General features: G+C 33.9%; 2 protein-coding genes across 8 annotated transcripts in view; one reads left to right on the top strand and one right to left on the bottom strand.

Annotated features, from left to right (window-relative positions):
* LOC143186354 (CUGBP Elav-like family member 1) overlaps positions 1-21,103 on the bottom strand; it is a 537,153-nt gene that overhangs the window by 301,392 nt on the left and 214,658 nt on the right. The gene's annotated exons all lie outside the window — the stretch shown is intronic.
* LOC143186356 (very long chain fatty acid elongase 7-like) lies at positions 2,457-6,033 on the top strand. Its single transcript, XM_076390006.1, has 3 exons — positions 2,457-2,532; positions 5,433-5,735; positions 5,859-6,033. The coding sequence occupies exons 2-3, from the start codon at positions 5,445-5,447 to the stop codon at positions 6,027-6,029; spliced, it is 462 nt and encodes a 153-aa protein (XP_076246121.1). The 5' UTR covers positions 2,457-2,532; positions 5,433-5,444; the 3' UTR covers positions 6,030-6,033.

Genomic DNA, 21,103 nt, shown 5'->3' with positions numbered 1-21,103 from the left:
CGAGTGCACAAGTTCAAGTTCAGCAAGAATTTGTCTTCTAAGTTATAACGGTGTTATTAAATAACGATGATGTTACTGCATATACCGTATGCAACACAAATAGGAAAATATTAAACACTGATTAAAAATTCTTTGTTGGGATGTTTATCGTATTGGATGTATAAGAACAGGTATCAGAATTTTCACACAGTGATTCTATGTATTAAAATAAAAGAATCGAAAATAATAAAATTACGTTTCCGAGTTATTAACACACTGACGTCGAGAAATGAGAATTTTTGTTTTGCAACAAATGTATTGTTTTGCAACATATTACATTTCGAAGATATGTCTACAGTTAGGTAATAGCATTACCGTAGCTACTTAGGAATACTTATTAACGTATAGTCGAAGATATCAACAAAATATCTTGCGCTCAAATATAAATGCATTGCAACTATTATGTGTAATTTATGATAGGTTATCAGTGCTTTTTTAACTTTGCGATTGGTCGAATTGGCGATACATAACGATACATGATTATACATAACGTATTTTAATATACATACGTGTTATCCACTACATTTATTTTTTCATTGTTTTCATACCGCTATGCCTGACCCATAAGCATACAATGTCAGTAGAATAAGTACTCTCATCAGACACATTCAGATGGACATTTTTACACTTTGACGACTGTTAGTTCACGAGAATCACTTGAAATGACGCCAATATGGCGTCAACTGGTTGGCATAGTATTAAGCGCATTTTCAACAACAAGTAACTCTAAAACGAAGCCTTAAACACACAATATCACAATTTTTGTCTTACCTTAAAATGTAGAATCATACTCTAAAATGTAAGTACCTATATCATACTAGAAAAGTAGTTTGTACATTATATTGGTTCATAGATTATATGCATATTAAATTCGTCAAAAATAAAAAATTCCAAGATTTTGTGTCAGCGCTTAATCTTTAACGCACCTTTTATAGATTTATTCCTCTTCGTAAAAATTATAAGAGATTACTTGATTTTTATTCCTCCACGAAGTTTTAATTAAAAAAAAAGCAAAAGAAATGTCTTTGGTAGTAGCAGCGTCTACATAATTTTGTGAAACTGAAAAGCCATTAAACAGTAGTCCATAGACTATCGTTTTCCATAAATAATAACACAAGTAAAAGGCATATAAACCAGAAGCGATGAATGATTTAAATTAGATCTAAAGTGTATGCGCATTAGGTCTGAAACTATACATAACGTTGCACTTAGTTCCCATGACCCACGAATAATCAATTCCTTCATATCCATAACGTATCATAATTTATAATCGTTCCGCTGTATCCATAAAAGCAAAAGACTTCCGTCTTTATGTTCTCTGCAATGGAATAAGTGCACCTTGCAATTGGCGAGTCTGATACTCCATCTATTTCACTTTAGGGTGCCGTAATAGTTTCGTGGAAGCAAGAAAGGACAATCATGGGTCTATTGGAATTGTATAATTATTATAACGTGGAATTGGCTGGTGAGTAAACAAATTTTGTGTACTTCTACAAAATGTTGTGTATTGTTAATGACAGGACAAAAATGAAGAACTTCTCCAGCAAAAGTGAAATATACGTTGAACCGGTGATAATATTTAGTATTTTAAAAATGTTGAAACTATACTAAACTTAAAGAAAAACTTAATAGTTCTCTACTGCAAGTTTGAGTAGAATGCAATATGTTTGTCATAATTTGAGCGTTAACTATTCTTCCCAATGATACCGCAATATTAAGTAAACTTGGATTATATGCTTTCGATTGTTCCCGTTTCTTTATGCTCTTTTTGAACATTTTTCATTTGTGAGAAGTACAAATTTTACCAATGTTTGAACAGTTATCTCTAATAATTTTCTACAATAATTTCTATACGCTATATGAACATAGACTAGAAGAATAAATTAAGCGAGGCAATTTAAATAAACAAAGCTTATTTACACATATGTCCATAGAATCGTGTTTAAAATTTAAAAAAATGAGAAATTGTAGATCCAGTATTGCACTCGCGAATATGTCAAACATTTCTCTACCTATGAAACTTATGTTTTTCTTTCATAATTTCATTAAATTAAATGTATTGAATTTCATTAAATTAAATGTATTGAAATAGGTCTAAATATTGAATAGGTCTAAAACAAACGAAAAACCTCGGCTCACACTATGGATTTCTCGTAGTATGTAACGTGATTTCCCACTTGTTATTAAAATAAGAGGTAATTTTTTCAATAATATTTTTCAGATGAAAGAACGAACAATTGGTTCTTGATAAATTCTCCTGCAACTATTCTTGTCATAACGTTTTCGTACCTATACTTCGTTCTGAGATGCGGCCCTAGGTATATGAAAGATAAACCACCATACACTCTTAAAACGTTTATTAGGTGCTACGATATATTTCAAATAGTGGTGAACGCTTTAATTGTATACCACATATATGATGCTGGATGGTACGAAGATTATTCCATCTATTGCAAGCCGGCCGACTATTCATGGAACCCTAGACCATACAAGGTACTACGTAAACAATTTGAATTAACCCATTGGTACTCTAATTTTTTTTACACTAAACGTTTCTTCACTGTATATGCCATTACGTTCACACATTGTGAACGGTATGCTATCTAGTTAATATATAGCTCTATTTCAGACATTGTAAAAACGAAAGATGCCGAATTACGTTTCCACCTCACAACGTATGATAACACTTATCGGTCTTGCGTAACCTCTGACATGATATTGTAATTCTGGCCTATAAATCATACTTATACACAGGAACTTGTAGCCGTGACTGCCACGCATACGGTGCAGCAGCAAGTCATGCATAAAATGCTGAAGAACAATAAAGCATAAAAAATTGCTAATGCAGGAAGTCTATCTTATCTAATAATTTAACCCTTATCGGACGTCAGATTCTTAGACCTGAGTTGCATACTGTCACGTGGGAAGTGACATAAGGGTTAAATCATAACACGTTCTAGATGCAAGACGTGAATTAGTGTCTTTCATTTTTGAGATCACGAAATGACAATTTAGGTCTATGTATAACGCATGGGAATTAAAGCTATAGAGTCGTGACCATATCTTATTTTTAGAAATATTCTGAAACAACACCCTTCAGTAGAGTGACATTACATACAAAGAGTTTTTCAGAAACTTGGTACCAAAGAAAGTGAAGTAGGTCTTAATTCTAAATTGCTCTTGTGGGACCCTGCAAAACCCTAGCCATTACATATGTACAAGGTGAGTCATTTAACTCTGTCATCCAAATTTACTGTTAAACTATATGCTGCATGAAAAAATTTTCCAACAAAAGGTATTTAATATAAAGAGGAGCATAAAATACAATGATCATTTGTTTGCCATTTCACGTTTTTATCAAAATATCAAGGTAACCTTGAGTTTTTTAATTATAATATGCAACATTTGATTATGCCATTCGAATGTCTAATGAGTACAGTATAAAACATTATTAAGGTACATATATTCATTAGTTGATTTTTTATGCCAGAAATGTTGAACATGTTGTCCGTTAGAATTAATGTAAGCTTGTAGGAGATTAATCAATGCAAGTGATACATGTGTAAGCATTCCTGGAGTTATAGCATTGCATGCTCTGGCGATGGAATCCCTCAAATCTTCAATGGCCGTAGATAGCTCACAATAAAGATAATTTTTTAGGTATATTATAAACATTGAAACTGAGTCAAATATTGTATGGATTTCTTATGCACAAAAGTTCCACTATCCTTCACTGAAGAATATCTTAGTAACCACTAATTTTTTACTCCATGTACATTAATAATTTTTTAATCTGTATTTAATAGATTTTCAAATGACATGATCAAATGTTGCACATGATTAAAAAACTTCAGGTCACCTTTATTTTTTGTATTTTAATTTAATTAATTTAATTTTGTATTTTGTGTTGACAACTTATTGTATTTTATATTCCTCTTTATACCATATAACTTTCGTTCGAAACATTTTTTCATACAACATATAGTTTATAAGTAAATTTGGATGAAAGAGTTAAATAACTCACTTTTTACATTGGTTGGTAGTTTTTTTTCCTGCTAACAGATAGCTTTTGTAGAGTCTCAGTAATCTTCAGTTAAGTCACATTGGTTCGTCTGTTACTTTGCTACTAGGATTGATAGTGAAGTTAGGAAAAATATTCCACTGAAGCAATTCAGAATTAATAAATATGTTCCCAAACACCATTAGCTTTGAAGTTATATCGCATTTTAAACTACGAGTTTATAACAGCATAAAAAATTACTACATACTTGTACCAATGTTATTCAACAACAGTAACAGAGAAATACTGTCGCTTTAGTATTACAGTATCGGCGAACGTGAATAATTATTAACTTTTCAGTTTACCTTTACCTTCCCTAATGATAACAATGATTCGTTTTTACACCAAATCTGAAATGGCGGACATGCATTTCATGTAGGATAGAACAAATAATAATGCTAGACAAGTGAAACATCTGTATCGAGATACTTTACTGAACTGTAGGCATCTAATTTATAGAATATTCGTTGCCATACATCAATGATTAAGAGAGACTAGATCATTGAAAAATAGTTTTCGGGACTGGGAGATCGAAATCAGTTTGTGCTTGTAATTCAGAAGAAAGAGTTTGGCAAACAGTTGACTTGAATCTCGACACAAGCATTACGAGAAGAAATTGTTACCTACATCACTATGTGTAAAATTGTACACGATCAATTAGAGTGCAAACACATTACTGTCAGATTGCGTGAAATCATGTTACATATTCTAGCAAAGCAAATCTATAGTGCAAGCTGAGTTTTTTCAATTCTTTCAGAGCTATTTTACTGATATGAAACAAATTTGTCATAATATATAACGTAAGTTCACGTGACATTATAACAGTGTGTTTGCACCCTTATTGTCCCCTTATTATCCACATGTTCAAGCTTTAGAATCGATGACTTTAAAGTAAGAATTATATTTTGTCAATGGAATGTTTAGTGTAGACTTATGTGAACAGAGATAAATAATACTTCACTGTCAGAAATATTCTATAACTCCAAAACTAATGACATTTATTTATTTTGATAAATATTAAAATCTATTGAAATTTGGTAGAAACTCTCTGAAACATCCTGTACATGTTGTTAAAATATTATAACAAATATCACAGTTATGATCAATTAAAAACACATATACTTGTGCACTCATAAGAAAAAGTATATAAAAAAATATCTTCAAAAACGAGATATGTTACACTTTATTTCAATTAATTTTAATAGTGACAATGGAAACTAAGGAGTTTCAATACTTAAATACCTTTGCTATATATTCTAGACAGCGTACCGTCTACAATGTGCTAGATAAAGAACTAGAACTAGCTTCAGATAACGAATATTTCTGTTTACAGTGTGCTAAAATAATGTGGTATAGTTTCCTGGTGAAATATCTTGACTTCATAGAGACCATCTTGTTCGTGTTACGGAAGAAAAAACGACAGATATCAACCCTACATTTGTACCATCACGTCTCGACTGTACTCTTAACATGGTTATATACAAAATATTGGGCTCATGGAATGTCACTGACAGTTGTTGGTCTTAACGATTCTATACACGTTATAATGTATACTTTTTATCTGCTGTCTTCCTATGGACCGACTGTTCAAAAGTATCTTCAACCAATAAAGCCTTTCATCACAATCATACAAATGGTAAGTAATTAATGAAAATAAGAATTTTCTCAGCGGACATTAGGATTGTACAAAATTTAGAAAATTACTCAGGCTTTTAGTTCTGTAGAATTCTAAACTATCGCATTCTTCTTCTCCAAACAGGTTCAATTTCTGATATTGATAGGCCTAGGAATGCAGCCCTTTTTCAAGCCTGAATGTCAAGAGCATGTGATACCAACAAGTATAATGATAGTCAATTTATCCATAAATTTCGCATTATTTTATAAGTTCTATAGGGAAACTTATACTTCAAATAATAGGAAAACAAAATAAATAATGTTAATAATACCTCACTGTTACGGAGTATAACGAAGGGACAGGCAAGTTTACAATACAAAGAAACTGGGCTAAGAAATGAAACAAATTAGCATGTTATACTTCCAATTGCGTGGAAAATGGAAAAAAGCAGTTATGTGTATAAGCAGATCTGAACGTTAACTACAGTTAAAAAATGTACTCGCCCTCAAAACCACTAAGGCCGTCTAAATTCTTGTACGGAAATTTGAAAATTGTCAGACACAACTATCTAAGTAATGAAAACTAATAACATGTACTTTGAGTGAATTTCTTGGGAAAGGAAATGAAGATACAAGGAAGATTTATACTCATAATTTAACCCCTACGTGAATCATCAAAATTGTCTTTTGAAGAGAATGGGGAGAAAGGTACCCGGGTGGATGGTTTTTTACATAAGGGTTAAAGACGCACCAGTGATGTGTTATGTAGATCTCGTGAACAAAATACCAAGAAAATGATATGCTATACAATATTTAAAATCTAATAAATAAGTTAATAAACTTGAATCAAAATGATAATAGCCGTTCAGTATGTATAATGCATAATCATTTGATTCGTGTATGTAAAATGAATCAACTTTGAACGGAACAAATAGGTTTCCTTTTATGTAAAAGTGCTAGCTATTGTTATGATGTAATACATACAACTGCAGTGATCTGAATACACAAGAGAAACGCAATTGTTAAAACACTGGGAGTTTTATCGCATGTGTTGTTTATAATTTGAATAATTACGATAGTTCTACTTTAGAATGCGATATGTACGTCCATAATATACTAAAATTTAAGAAATATGTAGAACTGAACAGTGTTGATAAAACTAAAGTAATGTTTTTTCATTGATTCTGCAGAGTTGTATGATTGCTAAAGAACATGATTGCTAAAGTAATGTAATAATTTAATAAATTTATTAATTGTATTGTGTAAAAGACTAGTCAAAACATATTACAAGGCAATAAAAAGTTGTCTATTACATAATTGTATTCAGATAGGACTGACGATGATTAATATGAATTATTTATTCTCTTCTGATACACTTTCTTAATGTTTTCTAGCTTTTATCATTATTATTACATACATTTCCAGTGAAATACAGTATCTATGTGCATAATTATATAATTTTCTTTTCACTTTTATAAGTCATCAGAAATATTTACATACAATAGCCTCTTGAATATTTAGAATTACATTAAACACTTAGAATGATCTTCACACGTCATTGATTATTCATAATTTCATATTAGCTGACTTGAAAAAAGGCAGCATTAATGCAGATCCATTTAAACCAGTCAACTAACTTTAAAACTTCCATCCACTGTCTAATGACTGTTCTGGTTAAAAACTCTGTATATTAATATTATTTTCTACCGTTTTCTTCGTCAACAAGATTTGAACATTGCAAATCCTTTAAATAAAGTGTGTATTCTAACTACAATTCTCTGCTATCACACACTTACTTTTGTTGTGGAAAGAGGGGTTGACACAACGAGAAGGGTTTGTAGGTGCGTGTATCGTCGGGGGACACGTATGGACTTTCATTAGCCACAGGAAATTAAGCGAGAATCGCCGGGGCCACCTTCTACCACCTCCCACAAGTGTTTCCAAACGCGTCGAGATAGAGGGTGTCGAATATCGCATTCCCGAGGGGTCAAATCCCAAAAATTGAGTCACTCCGATGAAACACATACAACCATTTCTACCAGAGGGTACTTTCAAAATTGACATACATACAGTCAGAGACAAAAGCCTACATGTATTATAAAAAACTACACATAATCCGAAAATTCTGATTTTAATGAACATTTTATGCATGCAGAGGTTAATAGATTATAGATACATATGTATAAGATGCAATTTTTGTTATGTAAAAAATATGTTTTGCTTGTAAAAAATATTTAATCTTTGATGCTCTATCATGCTGTCGTAAAAAATTTCAGACACAATCGTATTCAAAACATGAGTTTCATGAAATTCGTAGTAGTTTCTCATCAATAAAATATTAAATTAAAATTATAATAGGAATAGTAAAAGGAAATAATATATTATTATTATTATATATTAATAATAATATTATATATTAATAATAATAATATCATTATTATATTATATTATTATTAATAATATTATTATTACTATTATAATAGTAATATTATTGTTATTATTACTATAAATTAATTTATGAAGTAATCTAAGCACCCTGAGTCAAAGTCATCGTCTTATTAAACAGTACTCTATCTACAACCAGCGACAACATTCTCAAAGCTAACACATTTCAAAGAGCACCTTTCATACTTCGATTTAATTCTTGAAGAGTACCCCGTTTTGTGCTCTAGTTACACTTAAGCAGCTTACATTTTGCAAGATCAATTTAGCATAATATTTATAGCTATAATCGGTATAGTTTTGATAGAACAGAATTTACATGTTTGACATGAGTATGTTGGTTTAAAGAAATTTTAGTCTCGAAAAACAAAAATATAAGATGTAATTCTTTTGATCAATGAAGTACCTATGAATATTAAAAATGTATTTCTGTGTAGCATAGTTACATGTATACAATGTTTGAAAATCTTAGTACTCTAAATTTATTCAAAATAGATATCCCAGACGTGATGAAAAGGTTAAGATTCAAAACATCACACGTCAATATCTCGAAAATAAAACGTAGAATGGAACTTATCGTATTTTGTTTTATAGAACGTCGATCATCTGAAATACTACGAAATTCAAACTTTAAGAATTCTTTTGATAGCTAGCTTTATTTTCTTCAGTGAACTACTATTATTTTACTGCTTAAGTCTGACTCGATGCCCTATTATACTCATTATTATTACATTCATTATATTCAGTATGTGCAACCTTAAATAATAAAAATAGTGAATTAAAAGTTCGGTTAATCCAGGTTCTACTGCATATTACACTGTGTAACTATAATCGATCTGCGACCTTTTTCACCCAGCTTTCCAATCCAATGTTTCTCAATTCGAAACATTCAATTTCTAGCCTGTGGACGTAGCCTCGGGCTACCATACACCAGCGTTAATTCATTTTCTGGCCGGTCAAATGGGACGATGTTTGCAGGTAAAGAGAAAAAATAGCCGACGACCATGATTCCTCCTTTCGTCTCAAGGAAATCGCAGGAGGGTGTGGACTATTGCTCGCAAAGGGCGACGAGTAATTTCGGGCAGACGAGTAGACTAATCTTCGGGGCAAACCAGGAGGGGTCGAATTGGCACCGCAGGCACACGAGAACGTGCAAAATCGAAAATGTCTATCGATTTTCCTCTCCCCGCATAACACGTACACGGTGTACAGCCAAGCCCGGGCCAGCCCACGTTTTAAACCCTCAGCCGGTTACGCTGGTCACGTGTAGTGTCCGGTGATACGAAATCCGCATACAAAAGTTTTTCACCCCTTTCTCTCTGACGACTGCTCCGCATGAACGTCTCTGGTGCTTCCCGGCTGCACGTTCCCATCATGTTCGTGCTGCTCTACATCTACCTGCACCTGTCCCCGCCGATCCGCCGGTTGGTTACTACGCTCCCTGGCTTTCCACCTAGCTCTCATACACGCGAGCCGTTCGTGACGATGCCAGCTATCTCGTGTCACCGCGAAACAAGAAAAACCTTAGCGGGCATTAGGAAGAACACGTACGCGGTGTCTTCCTGGCAAACAATACCTTAAAGGGAGGAAGTATCTACTTGGCAGGTTCACGAGAGTGACCCTTTCTTCTGTCTATCCCCTGCTTTTACCAACTGTGCTCCAAGCTGTAATTCGTCTACCACTGAGAATTTTCGGGAAAGTGTATTTGTTGAGGCTTGAGGCTCCTGCGAGGAACTGATCTTGACATGTTTCCTTCTATGCGAACAATGTGCCGAGCTGTGGTGCATGTAACAATCCAGAAAGGACAAGAACCACTGAGTAAGATGTTTGAATAGAATGTAATCGGTTTGTTTCCGTTATTGGTTCACGATAATGATGAACTTGTTATGTAGATGAACATAATGGGAGTGTACGATAATTCCTACTTGGACGAACTTCCGATAACTCCTAATCAGCACCAATGGAAAATAATTCGTCAATTTCAATGCTTATTCCCATTCTAAGACTCTTTCTTAAAAACAGTACCGAGTTTAAGAAGAAAATAATGAAAATGTTTCTTCAATGTTAATAACGTGTACTCTGTCAAACGCAATAATCGTACAGTGAAAACTGGAGACAGTCTTAAATAGATGGAATTGCATTGGTGATAGTTCATTAAATACTCTGAAACTTCGATCCAATATGAAAGCTTTTTAATAGTCCTTCAATTTCAAACAGATCGAATGTGTAGGAGTCAGGAAAAATGTCTCCTAATGGACTCTCGAAAGAAATTATTCGTGATCAGCGGAATACGTTCGTTACGTGGACGTGAAACGAGCATGAACAAAGATTGGAGGAGACAAATGAAAAAGTGACATCGAAGATGAAGGGGACGAGAGAGGCGGAGGAGGTGGAGGCGGCTGGGCGAAGGGGATGAAGGGAAAGAGGAGAGGAAAAAAACGCTTAGAAAGCAGCACGTTCAGCAGTCGATGGTGTTACGAAATTACTGAAAATCCTCGTTGACTTCAAGCAACCTGATTTGACCGTGTTAGTTCTACTCGTTCGTCAGCTTGCTCGTTTATTCATGCGTTCATCACCCTCCAACCTCTCTGCCTCTTTATTCTTGTGCTCTCCGCGTAATTCATTATATTTCTCACAGTCCGTTATTCTTGTTTCTGTCGATTCTCTCCCTTTCTAGGTCTATCAGGCTTTAGTTCATTAGAGTCGGCCCTGGACCGTTTTACCCTTCTTTTTCCAAACAATTTCTCTGGCTCTCCCATTAGACATCCCCGCTGTAATAGCTTTGCAGAACTTATAGACACAAGGAAAATATCGGAAACTTTGATCACAAATTTTGCCGAAGTATCAGGTATGTAGTATAGTACACACCTGGCTCAAATAGATACAACTAATTAAAATTCTGTTCATGAAAATTTTGTTTTTAAATCGTACTGCAAAAATTTTTATTTTGTCTACCCACGCATAATTCCAACAAGGTATGTAAAAAGGGTCCTGTGATGAATAATTTTTCTAATATTTGCATGGACGTTAACTTCAGTTAATGTCTAATATCTAATGTATACTTCCGTAATATGATATACATATGTGGTTAATATATATACACATGTAAATATTTATAACATCATTGATCAAAGTAATACGTGGATGTTTCAAATATGCAATGAGATATGTAATAAAACTGTAGAAATGACTACAGTAATAGGAATACATAGTTCAGTTGAAAAGATAATTATTATAAAAATCCTTTTACAATGTCATACTAACTCTTTTATAAATTATGCCACTAAAAACGGATAAGCTTAATTACCTAGAAAAATGATTTACTATATCTTTAATTACATTTAAGCTTAATTCGGAAAAAACATTAATTAGGAAATCTTTCCCTAAACTTTTTTTGTATTAGAGATTATGGAATCAGTGTGATCACATGTATTGTATTTACTGTTACCTAGAATTCATGTGCTTCTCATAAACTTTGTATAAATCTTTGACAGCAATTGCTAGCGGATTGCTCATATGGTATTCATAAAATGAATAGTGTCGCTAGTATAGTACATTGAACGAAATCCAGTGAAATGAAATTCCATAAGAAATCGTTTTTCTTTACTTAAATGTTCACTATTTTATTGGTTCAGGTATGCACAGTAAACTGGAACATACGTATATACAAACGTAATAAACTATATTAAATCTAATAACAGTTTGAGTATTCGTTGCGTCATATCCACGGTATATACTACTATTCAATTTTATTACTTTTTGTGTCATAGCACAATAAAATAAAACCATTTGCTATTATCCTAACTAAAAATACCAGAGTCCTCCACAAAGACAGATTTGTGCTGTTAAATTGAAAACTCTGAATGAATTAAAAAACAATATCATTGAAGGAATAAACGATCTACCGTCTAAACTCGAGTAACTAAAGTAATGACAAATGCTGTGAAAAAAACTTTAATTTGTGATTGGTAAGAAATAATTTCCCTAATAAAGCGTGTGCTTTTATTTATTTCTACATATTGTATAATCAAAAGGAAACAAAAAGTAACTCTTTGTCCGTCCTTAGTATTCTAAAAATTCAATGTTCTTAATTTCCAAACGTCAAGCCTAAGGATATGTAAAAGTATCAAAGACCTCGTTTGCAAATTTCAGTAGCCTACTTATCGATCTGTTCGATGATCCATTTTTATCGCCAGAATCTATTATGTCTTCTATAGCACCACCTTTGCTATTTTCTGATCTTCCATCTCCTCTCTACACCAATATCATTCCCTTTTCACTGTAATCGTTCTCTTTAGCCGCGATTTGCAAATGACGATCTTTTTCCGTCAAATCAACCCGGTAAATTGCAGCTTGCAAATGATCTATCTTACGAAGTCCACTAATTGTGCAAGAGGTGGAGGAAGAATGTTCCGATGAAGAAGCCTTATCACTAGTCCCAACAGAAAAAAATGAGGGTTAAGAAGGCAAGAAAATGAGATAGAAAAAGAAGTGATAGAAATACAAATATCTTTCAACGTAACAACTATGACATGGGTCATTTCTATCTTACGATCTGTAAACTAGAAAAAATTCCTTATTTCTATCCGTTCAGAAGATATAACATACTTCAGAGAGTAACTGAACTAGTTTTTTACTACAGGGTGTATTCGAAATATGATTAAGTCTCCTGAAGCGGAGGAAGGTTTTATAATTAAGCATAGGAAGAAAGCTTTAACCAATGTGTCTATGGAATTGAAAAGCAAGCTTGTGATCAATTTCCCATTTGCAGTTCCCTAATTGAGATGGATGTCATATGTAAATTGCTGAATATATCAACATCGTTCATTCTTGAAAACTACAGTCCTATTAACTCGAAAAGAGATATGTATGTACGACACACAATAGTCGTCCATAAAGTTACTTCCATTGCTTAAACATGCAGCTTTTTCAATCGATATACAGGGTGGGTGGAAAATCGTAGTACAACCAGCCAGACAGTGATTCTACGTATAAAAATAAGGAAAAAATGGTACTCAATTCTTTCATCCGAGGTTTTGTTATCGAGAAAATCGAATTTGAAGTTTACTACTTTTACAAGTACTGTTAAAAATGTCCTCCTCGTTATTGCATACATAACTGTGCTCGACGAATTAAAGATAATAACGGATTGTAGCATGTTATCATTTTTTAGTGTTACAAACACTTGAAGAACTTTTTGCTTTAGCTATGCAATGTTGTGAATATTTCTTTGTACACTTCTTCTTTGACATGTCCCCATAAGTAAAAGTCTAGGGTGTGAGGTCTGGAGACCTTGGGGACCAGTGTGTCTTACCGCCACGACCTATTCAGCACGAATATTATTTTCATTTAAGAAATTTAAAACTGGCCTCGTGAAATATGGCGGGTCACGGTCACGTTGAAAAATAATTCTAGTTCTGATATCTAGAAGTACTTCTCCTAACAATGAGGACAACGTATCACGTAAAAACTCTAAAATCATTATCAACGTTTATAAACACTAGCATGGACAGAGACAATCGGTAATAGAATACATGGTAAGTAAATCGCACTGTGTAGTTGAGCAAACTTCAAATTCGATTTTTTCGAAAACGAAGCCTCGAATAAAAAAAATGCATATCACATTTTTTCTTTATTTTTTTACATAGAATTACTCGCTGTCCGCTTTCCATCCACCCTGTATATGCTGTAAACGTGGTAGCTTAAACGTGAACTTTCACAAATAGAGTCTTAAAGTAGAGAAGGTACAGTAGACGTTTCACGCGCAATAGCATACACAATTATGGCATACGTGAGAGGTGTACCAAAAGCAGTGATACATTTAAGGTGTTGAAGTTTTAGTGGCTGTTACTGCTTATATCTTCGATCAAAGAATTGTCCCAAAAGCTGCTTTAACAAGTATAACTAAAAAAATCTACGAATCGTACAATTAAAATGTTTCATGATAGAAATTTCATAATAACCAACTCAATAAAAATATACTTCACATCTTCGTAAGCACCCCGTAAACAATCCTTCACGACCGATTCAAAATATCAGATTTCCTTGGGTCTATGAGGACCGCCAATAGTCAGTAAAGATTGAGTCCGTATTTACATCGAAATTGTGCGCGCGTGTGGAAGATCTTCCCAGTTTCCGGCAAGCTGATCAGCAATTAAGGAAGCGAAAAGGGGGAGCCGAGGGGCAAGCTCGTTGTTCTGCCTGTTTTTAGGGAAATCTCGCGGAGTCGGCGAGTGCGGTAAAAAGGGGAAGATCTCATCTTCGGGATCGCGAGCTTAATCGGTTTAATTAACGAAGAGTAGCGAAGCGGTGCCAGGCGAGTGACCGAGAGGGCCCGCTGGACAGCGCTGTGGCGCGCAAATTTAAGCTCAGCAGAAATTCTGCCCCAATTACCGATCAGTAATTGGACGCTGCCAGGCGTATCGCTCCCGCGAACGAGCTCCCTACGATTATCGAGCCTTCGATCGGCAGCGCTTCGAATGTCCGTCGGGTCTTTTCTCATTCGTGCAAAAGCGCACGGGACTCTGCTCTTTATTCATCGACGCAACGCGACCGACTTTCCCCTCGACTTTCGAGTGGATTCCCGCCCAGGGAATCGCACTTGATCGACGCCACTGCTAATTGAAAATCCCTGCAAATTATTTATTGTTATCGCGTGGAAACCGATCGCAATAGTTGCGAGAGATTAAGCTAGGTTAACCTCGGATTATCGCCATACTTGTTTTCGAAATTGTAACTAATGATGTGCTGGTAAGGAGGAAACATATGAATTATTTGTTACTACTGCGTGGAATAAGAACGCTTGTAAGATGATATAATGTTTTCGAGGTGCAATCAGAGTGAAAATTGAGCAGGCGTGCATCATTGTCAAATATATTATATTGATAGAAATACAAAGATGTCTGATCTTATTTAGTTTCGATTTCTGAGACGTTTTAGGAATAGTAATTTAAAAATTGGAATAAATTAAGAAAGATTTTGAAAATTCAAGACTCTAAGTGTTTAAATACAGATATTAATATATATGAAAGTTTCCATACTTAAATATTGGAACATTTTTAATTCGATTCTAATAACCTTCTGTAGAACGAACTTCATAGGGTTAATTGATGTTCTAGTTAGTTTATTTTATGTAATCATGGTTTTTGATTTAAAACCATAGCTGCGTTTTTAATCAGGATTTATGATAATAACGAGGAATCTCGAAAGGCTACTGTTTTTATCTTGGTGTTTTCTTTTTGTTTCTTTGAAAAGATTTGAAACCAAAGTATATGCAAAATACTTCCAAATACTCGCTCTTAAGATTAAGATTAAACAGATGCTCAAGAAATATTTTATTACAGATCAGCTGTTTCTAATCACATAAGAGGCAAAGATCGTCTCAATGAGCTGCATTGAATTGTGAATTGTATTAGCATAACATCCAATTTGTACGCGTTTAAAACATTTTACTTTTTCCTGAACGCAATCATCGACTGTGAGTTCTTTCAGTGATGCTAGAAATCAAGTTTCCCACGAGTTAACAAGTAAATCCGAAGACTACAAACATTTTTGCAATGTTACTGCCGTCGTGACAATAGTCCAAACTGCTCTGCATTGGATGATTTATTTAAAATTTCGTCAGAGATTATTTTACATGGAGAGTGTTCACAGGAATTCTGTGCGAGTCAATGTTCCAAATATTTAAAATCTCCATAAACGATTTTCGTTTTTCATCAATCTCGTACCTTTCGAATCATAAATAAATGTATACCAATTGCTCTGGCTCATCTCTCAGCGAAGATTACGGTAAAAAAAAGGGGCGTACTCGGCAATTAAAAAGCACGCGTGCGGCCAAGTAGCGTGGCAGTTTGAGATAGTTGGAGATTATTCCCGAATCAGCCGTTTAGCACACCCCACGGCTTTGCACCCTCGACCTCTCAGCGTCTAACACACCGACGGTGTATAACGCTTCAAGCATTTCAACACGAAATCGCAGTTTTAGGGTCTGCCCGCTACGAGCCTGCGAAATGTGCTTCGCTAAGAATACAGTCGAGAACAGTTTAACCCCCCGGGGTATTATTGCCCGTGCCAGGGGTTGAAAACTTTATCTGCGGCAGGATTATTTTTACCATTGTGTCGTTGGTCTTCGTCTGCGAGCACGAGCTGGCTAATTGTCCTCCTATTGCTTTATCCCTGGTCATTTGTACTAATTTTTCTCTACCCCTCGACATTTTAAAATTGCAATTACTCCAGCATTTACGCTGTTAAATAATCTTTCGCAACTTTACCTAGGCTGCCATCGGTAATGACATTTGTGAATGGGGGAGTGGAAATATATTCTGTTATCAGTTCAGGGATCCAATATCAGAGACGTAAGAAGGTATTTCTATTTGGAGGGATCAATTTTAAGAAATGTTTAAAATAATGAATTAGCATGTAATTTCGTAGCATTTTTCTTACGTGTTTAATCATCTTTCAAGATAACACAGTATAATGCTTATGTAATTATGTTCATTATTACTTAAATTATTCTATGTTTCCTACCGTATATTGTTTTGAATGACTGCTATGATATCTCAATAAAAGTTCGACTTATTTTCCTCACGAATAATTTGAATTTGCAATAATAAGAATTTAATGGAAATCATAACTATTTCCGAATAATACATGTAATACATGTAACTAAAATTATTTCAACCCCCACTAGTTCTTTATCTTATTTTCAGAAATTATTATGTTAAAAACAGAAAAAATATAGACATTAAGTAATAAATGACTTATTGAAAACAAGATTTGAAAAGTTAGTTAGATTGTCTGAATGAAAGATTTTCAAAGGATCTCAAATAGTGCAACCAGATCAGATGCAAGAGAAGTCGTTTCCTAGAGTTCAAACATGCATATGAAAAGATTTGAAAGTTTGATGCTTATGTATAGAAGACGTGAATTCAATTTCCACCCTTTGCTTGCCGAATGTAACGAGAAGGCTATGTAAACGAACCAATTATTTAGTCGAAAGGGATAAAAGAGAGAAGCGCGAGTGAAAGATATTTCCCAGGAGCGGGATCGCGGAAAGGTGGCTCGCGATAAGCGGTTATCGGTATGTAATTCAGTTACTGGATCTTCACGGTGCCCGAAGCACCATTGTTCAGTTTTGTTCCTTCCCCTCTCTGAATAGTCGTCGGGATGGGAACTGATTCGTTATCACCCTTCGACCCGGGCAGACACAATGGTGTTAAATAAGAGATAACCCGAGCTGATATCATACCTCCACTCTTGACTTCATAACAGTGAGGGCGAGTTCGTTAATGTAGAGAGCGCTGCGTTTGTCGCGCGCGTTAATTAACCAATTAAGCACCGAATTTTAGCCTCAACCCTACGTGTACGATACGCGGAAAGTGTAACTAACGTAGGCTGACGTACATTGCGATACCTTATTTAACCTTCATGCTAAATCATGTTTGAATCATTCCATAGTTAACCCGCAAATAGGTGTCGTGCAGCTTTTTAAGCCCGACAATATTCCAACAAACTTTAATATAATTAATTATTTTGTGTTTAAAATTTAATATAGCCTACATAGCTTGTGATCAGGAGTATTGTTTCTAAGCGTATATTTGAGGGATAAACTGATGAACATTATCATGTTAAACTTACTTTATATAAGTGGATCACTTTTTAAAATTTTCAAATTACTTATTCAATGTTCGATAAGTTTTAATCTGCTACGCATACTAATTACTCCGACTAATATTCAGACAACAATATAATTTTAATGTCGAAGCTCTATATTTTACATAATTATATGTATAATCAGTGACAAAAATATATCATATCGTATTACAGTAGCGTATACAAACATTTAAAGTAAATAAAAACTATTAATGTGTCATATCTTTTTTTTAGTATTGTAAAAGAAAATAGAAAAAGTATAGGTTCCGAAATAACGATATTTTTATAAAATTCATGACCTGTCTAGGATAATCTGAACGGAAGAATTTGTAAAAAGTGAATTGGTCACTTGAAATACTAAAGACAAATTGAAGTGTGCTATTGAACAACAATGGTATTCAATTACATACTAAATCATAATAAAAAGTACTGTTATTTTATAATAATTCAATGACTTCAATTTGTAAAGTATCTGAACATTATTCTGCAGATAAATGTAGGAATGTAAATATTTACAATCTATGTAAATATTTAATAGGTAATATAATTATTTAAAATTGGGAGTTAGTTTACAATAATATACATATTTACACAGAGTGTTCCAGAATTGGTGATAGAAGCAGAAGGTAGTGATTTCACAACAAAAATAGGAAGTCGAAAATATAGAGTAAATTATGTTGATGTCATGCCTCTATTTTGAGAAAATTTAATTCGAATAACGCTCAGATAGAAGTATACGGAAGTACAGTTTTGGATGCTTGAAGAATGTGGTGAGTAAGAGGAACACTCATGGTCTGACCACTGACTTTCTCTACTGTAAACTAAAAACATTTCCCATTCCCTGTATATCCCTCAAATGCCTTAACTGTATTTCGGTACTTTAAACTTCGGCTATAGTTCAAAATAAATTTTCTCGAAGACGAAGCCTGATATCAAAAAATGTGACTCTAGGTACATTTTCGATTCACTTTTCAATATAGAATTATCACCTTTCCATTTGTACCACTAGTTCTGGGATACTCTGTATTTTAACTTCTTTTATGAGAAGAACAGTTTGAAAAGCTACTGCGGCTTTTTGCTTGTATTCTTCTGCCTCGGGACTCGAGACAGTTACAGTATGCGTAGCTTAGCGATCGTTGTTGACGTAACGGGTAACTTCATTAAACTATACGAGCTATTGAACCTTCAGTCAGCTTGAAACAGAGAAACGAAGGAGCAGAGAGAAAAAAAACCACGAAGGAGTAAGGGAAGGCGTAGCTCGGTCGAAGTTCGGTGGCGCGAAACTCTTTAACGACTCTTATTTGGGAAAGTTGGAAAGGGAAACAGAGGTATAAAGGAACAGACACTTAATGATAAGTAATAATAACGCGTCGAAAAAGTTTCTTTTCATGAGTAATGAAAAAACGATTTTTACTATAATTGTTGTTTAATTCTCCCTATGCAATTTCTTTCCTATTTTACAGCAAATTGTCTATTCTTCTTAATATCTCTACATATTTATGATAAATATAGAGTGAATGTTTATGTTTGCTTAGGAATAAGTTTCGAAGGCTTTAGTCTACATTTAAGAATTGTTTACAAAGTTTTAAATTAAGAATTTATATAGCAAAGTACAAAGGACTAATAATAACTTCCAAATCACTTATACAAACTATTGACTAAAAGCTTTTGAACACTTTACTGTCAGACTAACTGGTCAAATTTTAGCAAAATAATTTTATCAAAAGAAAATTGTTTCCTTTCTTTCTAAATATTCGAGTAACAGCAGTTTGTGGTGGATTCAAAGCTAAAAAATCGTTAATCGCGAAAGAAGAACAGGGTACTTTACGCAGGGCACTAATTGGCTGCGGAGACACTGCTTGGAGAGGCAACCAATTAAAAAGAGCTGAGTAGAGAAAAAAAGAGCTGATTGTGAGGAGGAAAGCCGGTCGTATAATCGATTCTGAAATCGAGCTACTGTGAGGCCAAAGTTTCAAGTTACGAGTCGAGCTCATTACGTACATTTTATTTACTCCATTGTTTTAACTTGCAACAGATGTCAAAGTGTCCGGTACAGACTTTCTTTCACACAAATATCTTACAAATATTTCGCCCTTTTTGCTTACGCTCAAATTCAATTTTAAATTGTGAAATTCTTGATCGAAGACTGAAAACTGCAGAGTTGTAAATAACAATAATTAACTTCTGATACTTTGCAGATCAAATACAGCTTAGAAAAAATACAGATTACAAAACAGATTCTTTAATGGTTATTATGATAATCATTGATCATATTTTTTAACATTTCTGACACCTGTTGTCGAACATCCAGTACAGGAAAGATTTTTACTTTCTTCGTATAATGCGCACCTTTAGCGCCCTGGTGTTTATGTTTATATACAATGAAATTCAAATTAGTTTTCTTTTTAAAAAAATAAATACAAGTTGTTCGACTACAGATGCAGAAACCTTTAAAAAAATTGCACAAATAAGAATTAATTCAAATAAAGGAAACATATTAATAATTAATTGGTAGGCGAGTAATTACTACAGGGTAAATGAATAAATAAATCACTAGCTTTTCAAAGATTTTACGATTTTTTTTCTTTCCACAAAGTGTTTCATCCAACGATACGATAATTCTTATCAAAAAGAAGATTTCCTTTTAGTGCTTTTAAATATTCAATTCAAATTTTTTCATTTGTCTACAAGTCTATACTATAGAGATACTAATTTTCAAAAGGTCTTTGAAAACTTTCACGTTGAAAAAATAAAAAAGAACGTTCGTTAAGAACAATATGTTCTTCGCCATAAACTATCGATGTGTCTAGACATTTGGGCTGCACCCGAACGAGATGAAAGAGAGATTCGAGTCGCATGCTTCACTCCCCACCGATTCATGTACAGTGCAACATGTACAGTGTAAACAAAACGGATATTTAGAGTGAGACCATTTTCTTAATTTTCAACACAGTCAACTTTCCCTTCACGTGAGTTGCTTATATTTTTCTAAGGTTTCCTCCTCTACTAGTTCATTAACCGAGAGGAGGTTCCTTATTTCCTCGAGGTGAAATCGGTCAATAGAATCCAGAAACGCCCAAATTTCCTCTCTCGTTTAGCGACATATATCCTCTATGGGGGTTACGAAAAAGTTGCGAGAGTTGGAGGAAGTCAGGCAAACGAATCTTTTCTGCTTCGTAGCATCACGATTTCTTTCAACTGTTTATATAGTTAACAACAAGGTTCATAATATACTTGATCATTTGAATAATCAATCAATTTAAAGATTTTTACATTCCTATAAAATCGATCTATTAA

The sequence above is a fragment of the Calliopsis andreniformis genome, chromosome 12, assembly GCF_051401765.1.
Source record: "Calliopsis andreniformis isolate RMS-2024a chromosome 12, iyCalAndr_principal, whole genome shotgun sequence".
In the NCBI taxonomy this organism is placed as follows: Eukaryota; Metazoa; Arthropoda; class Insecta; order Hymenoptera; family Andrenidae; genus Calliopsis; species Calliopsis andreniformis.
The sequence above is the reverse complement of the archived record's forward strand: the minus strand, read 5'-3'. Positions and strand labels throughout refer to the sequence as shown.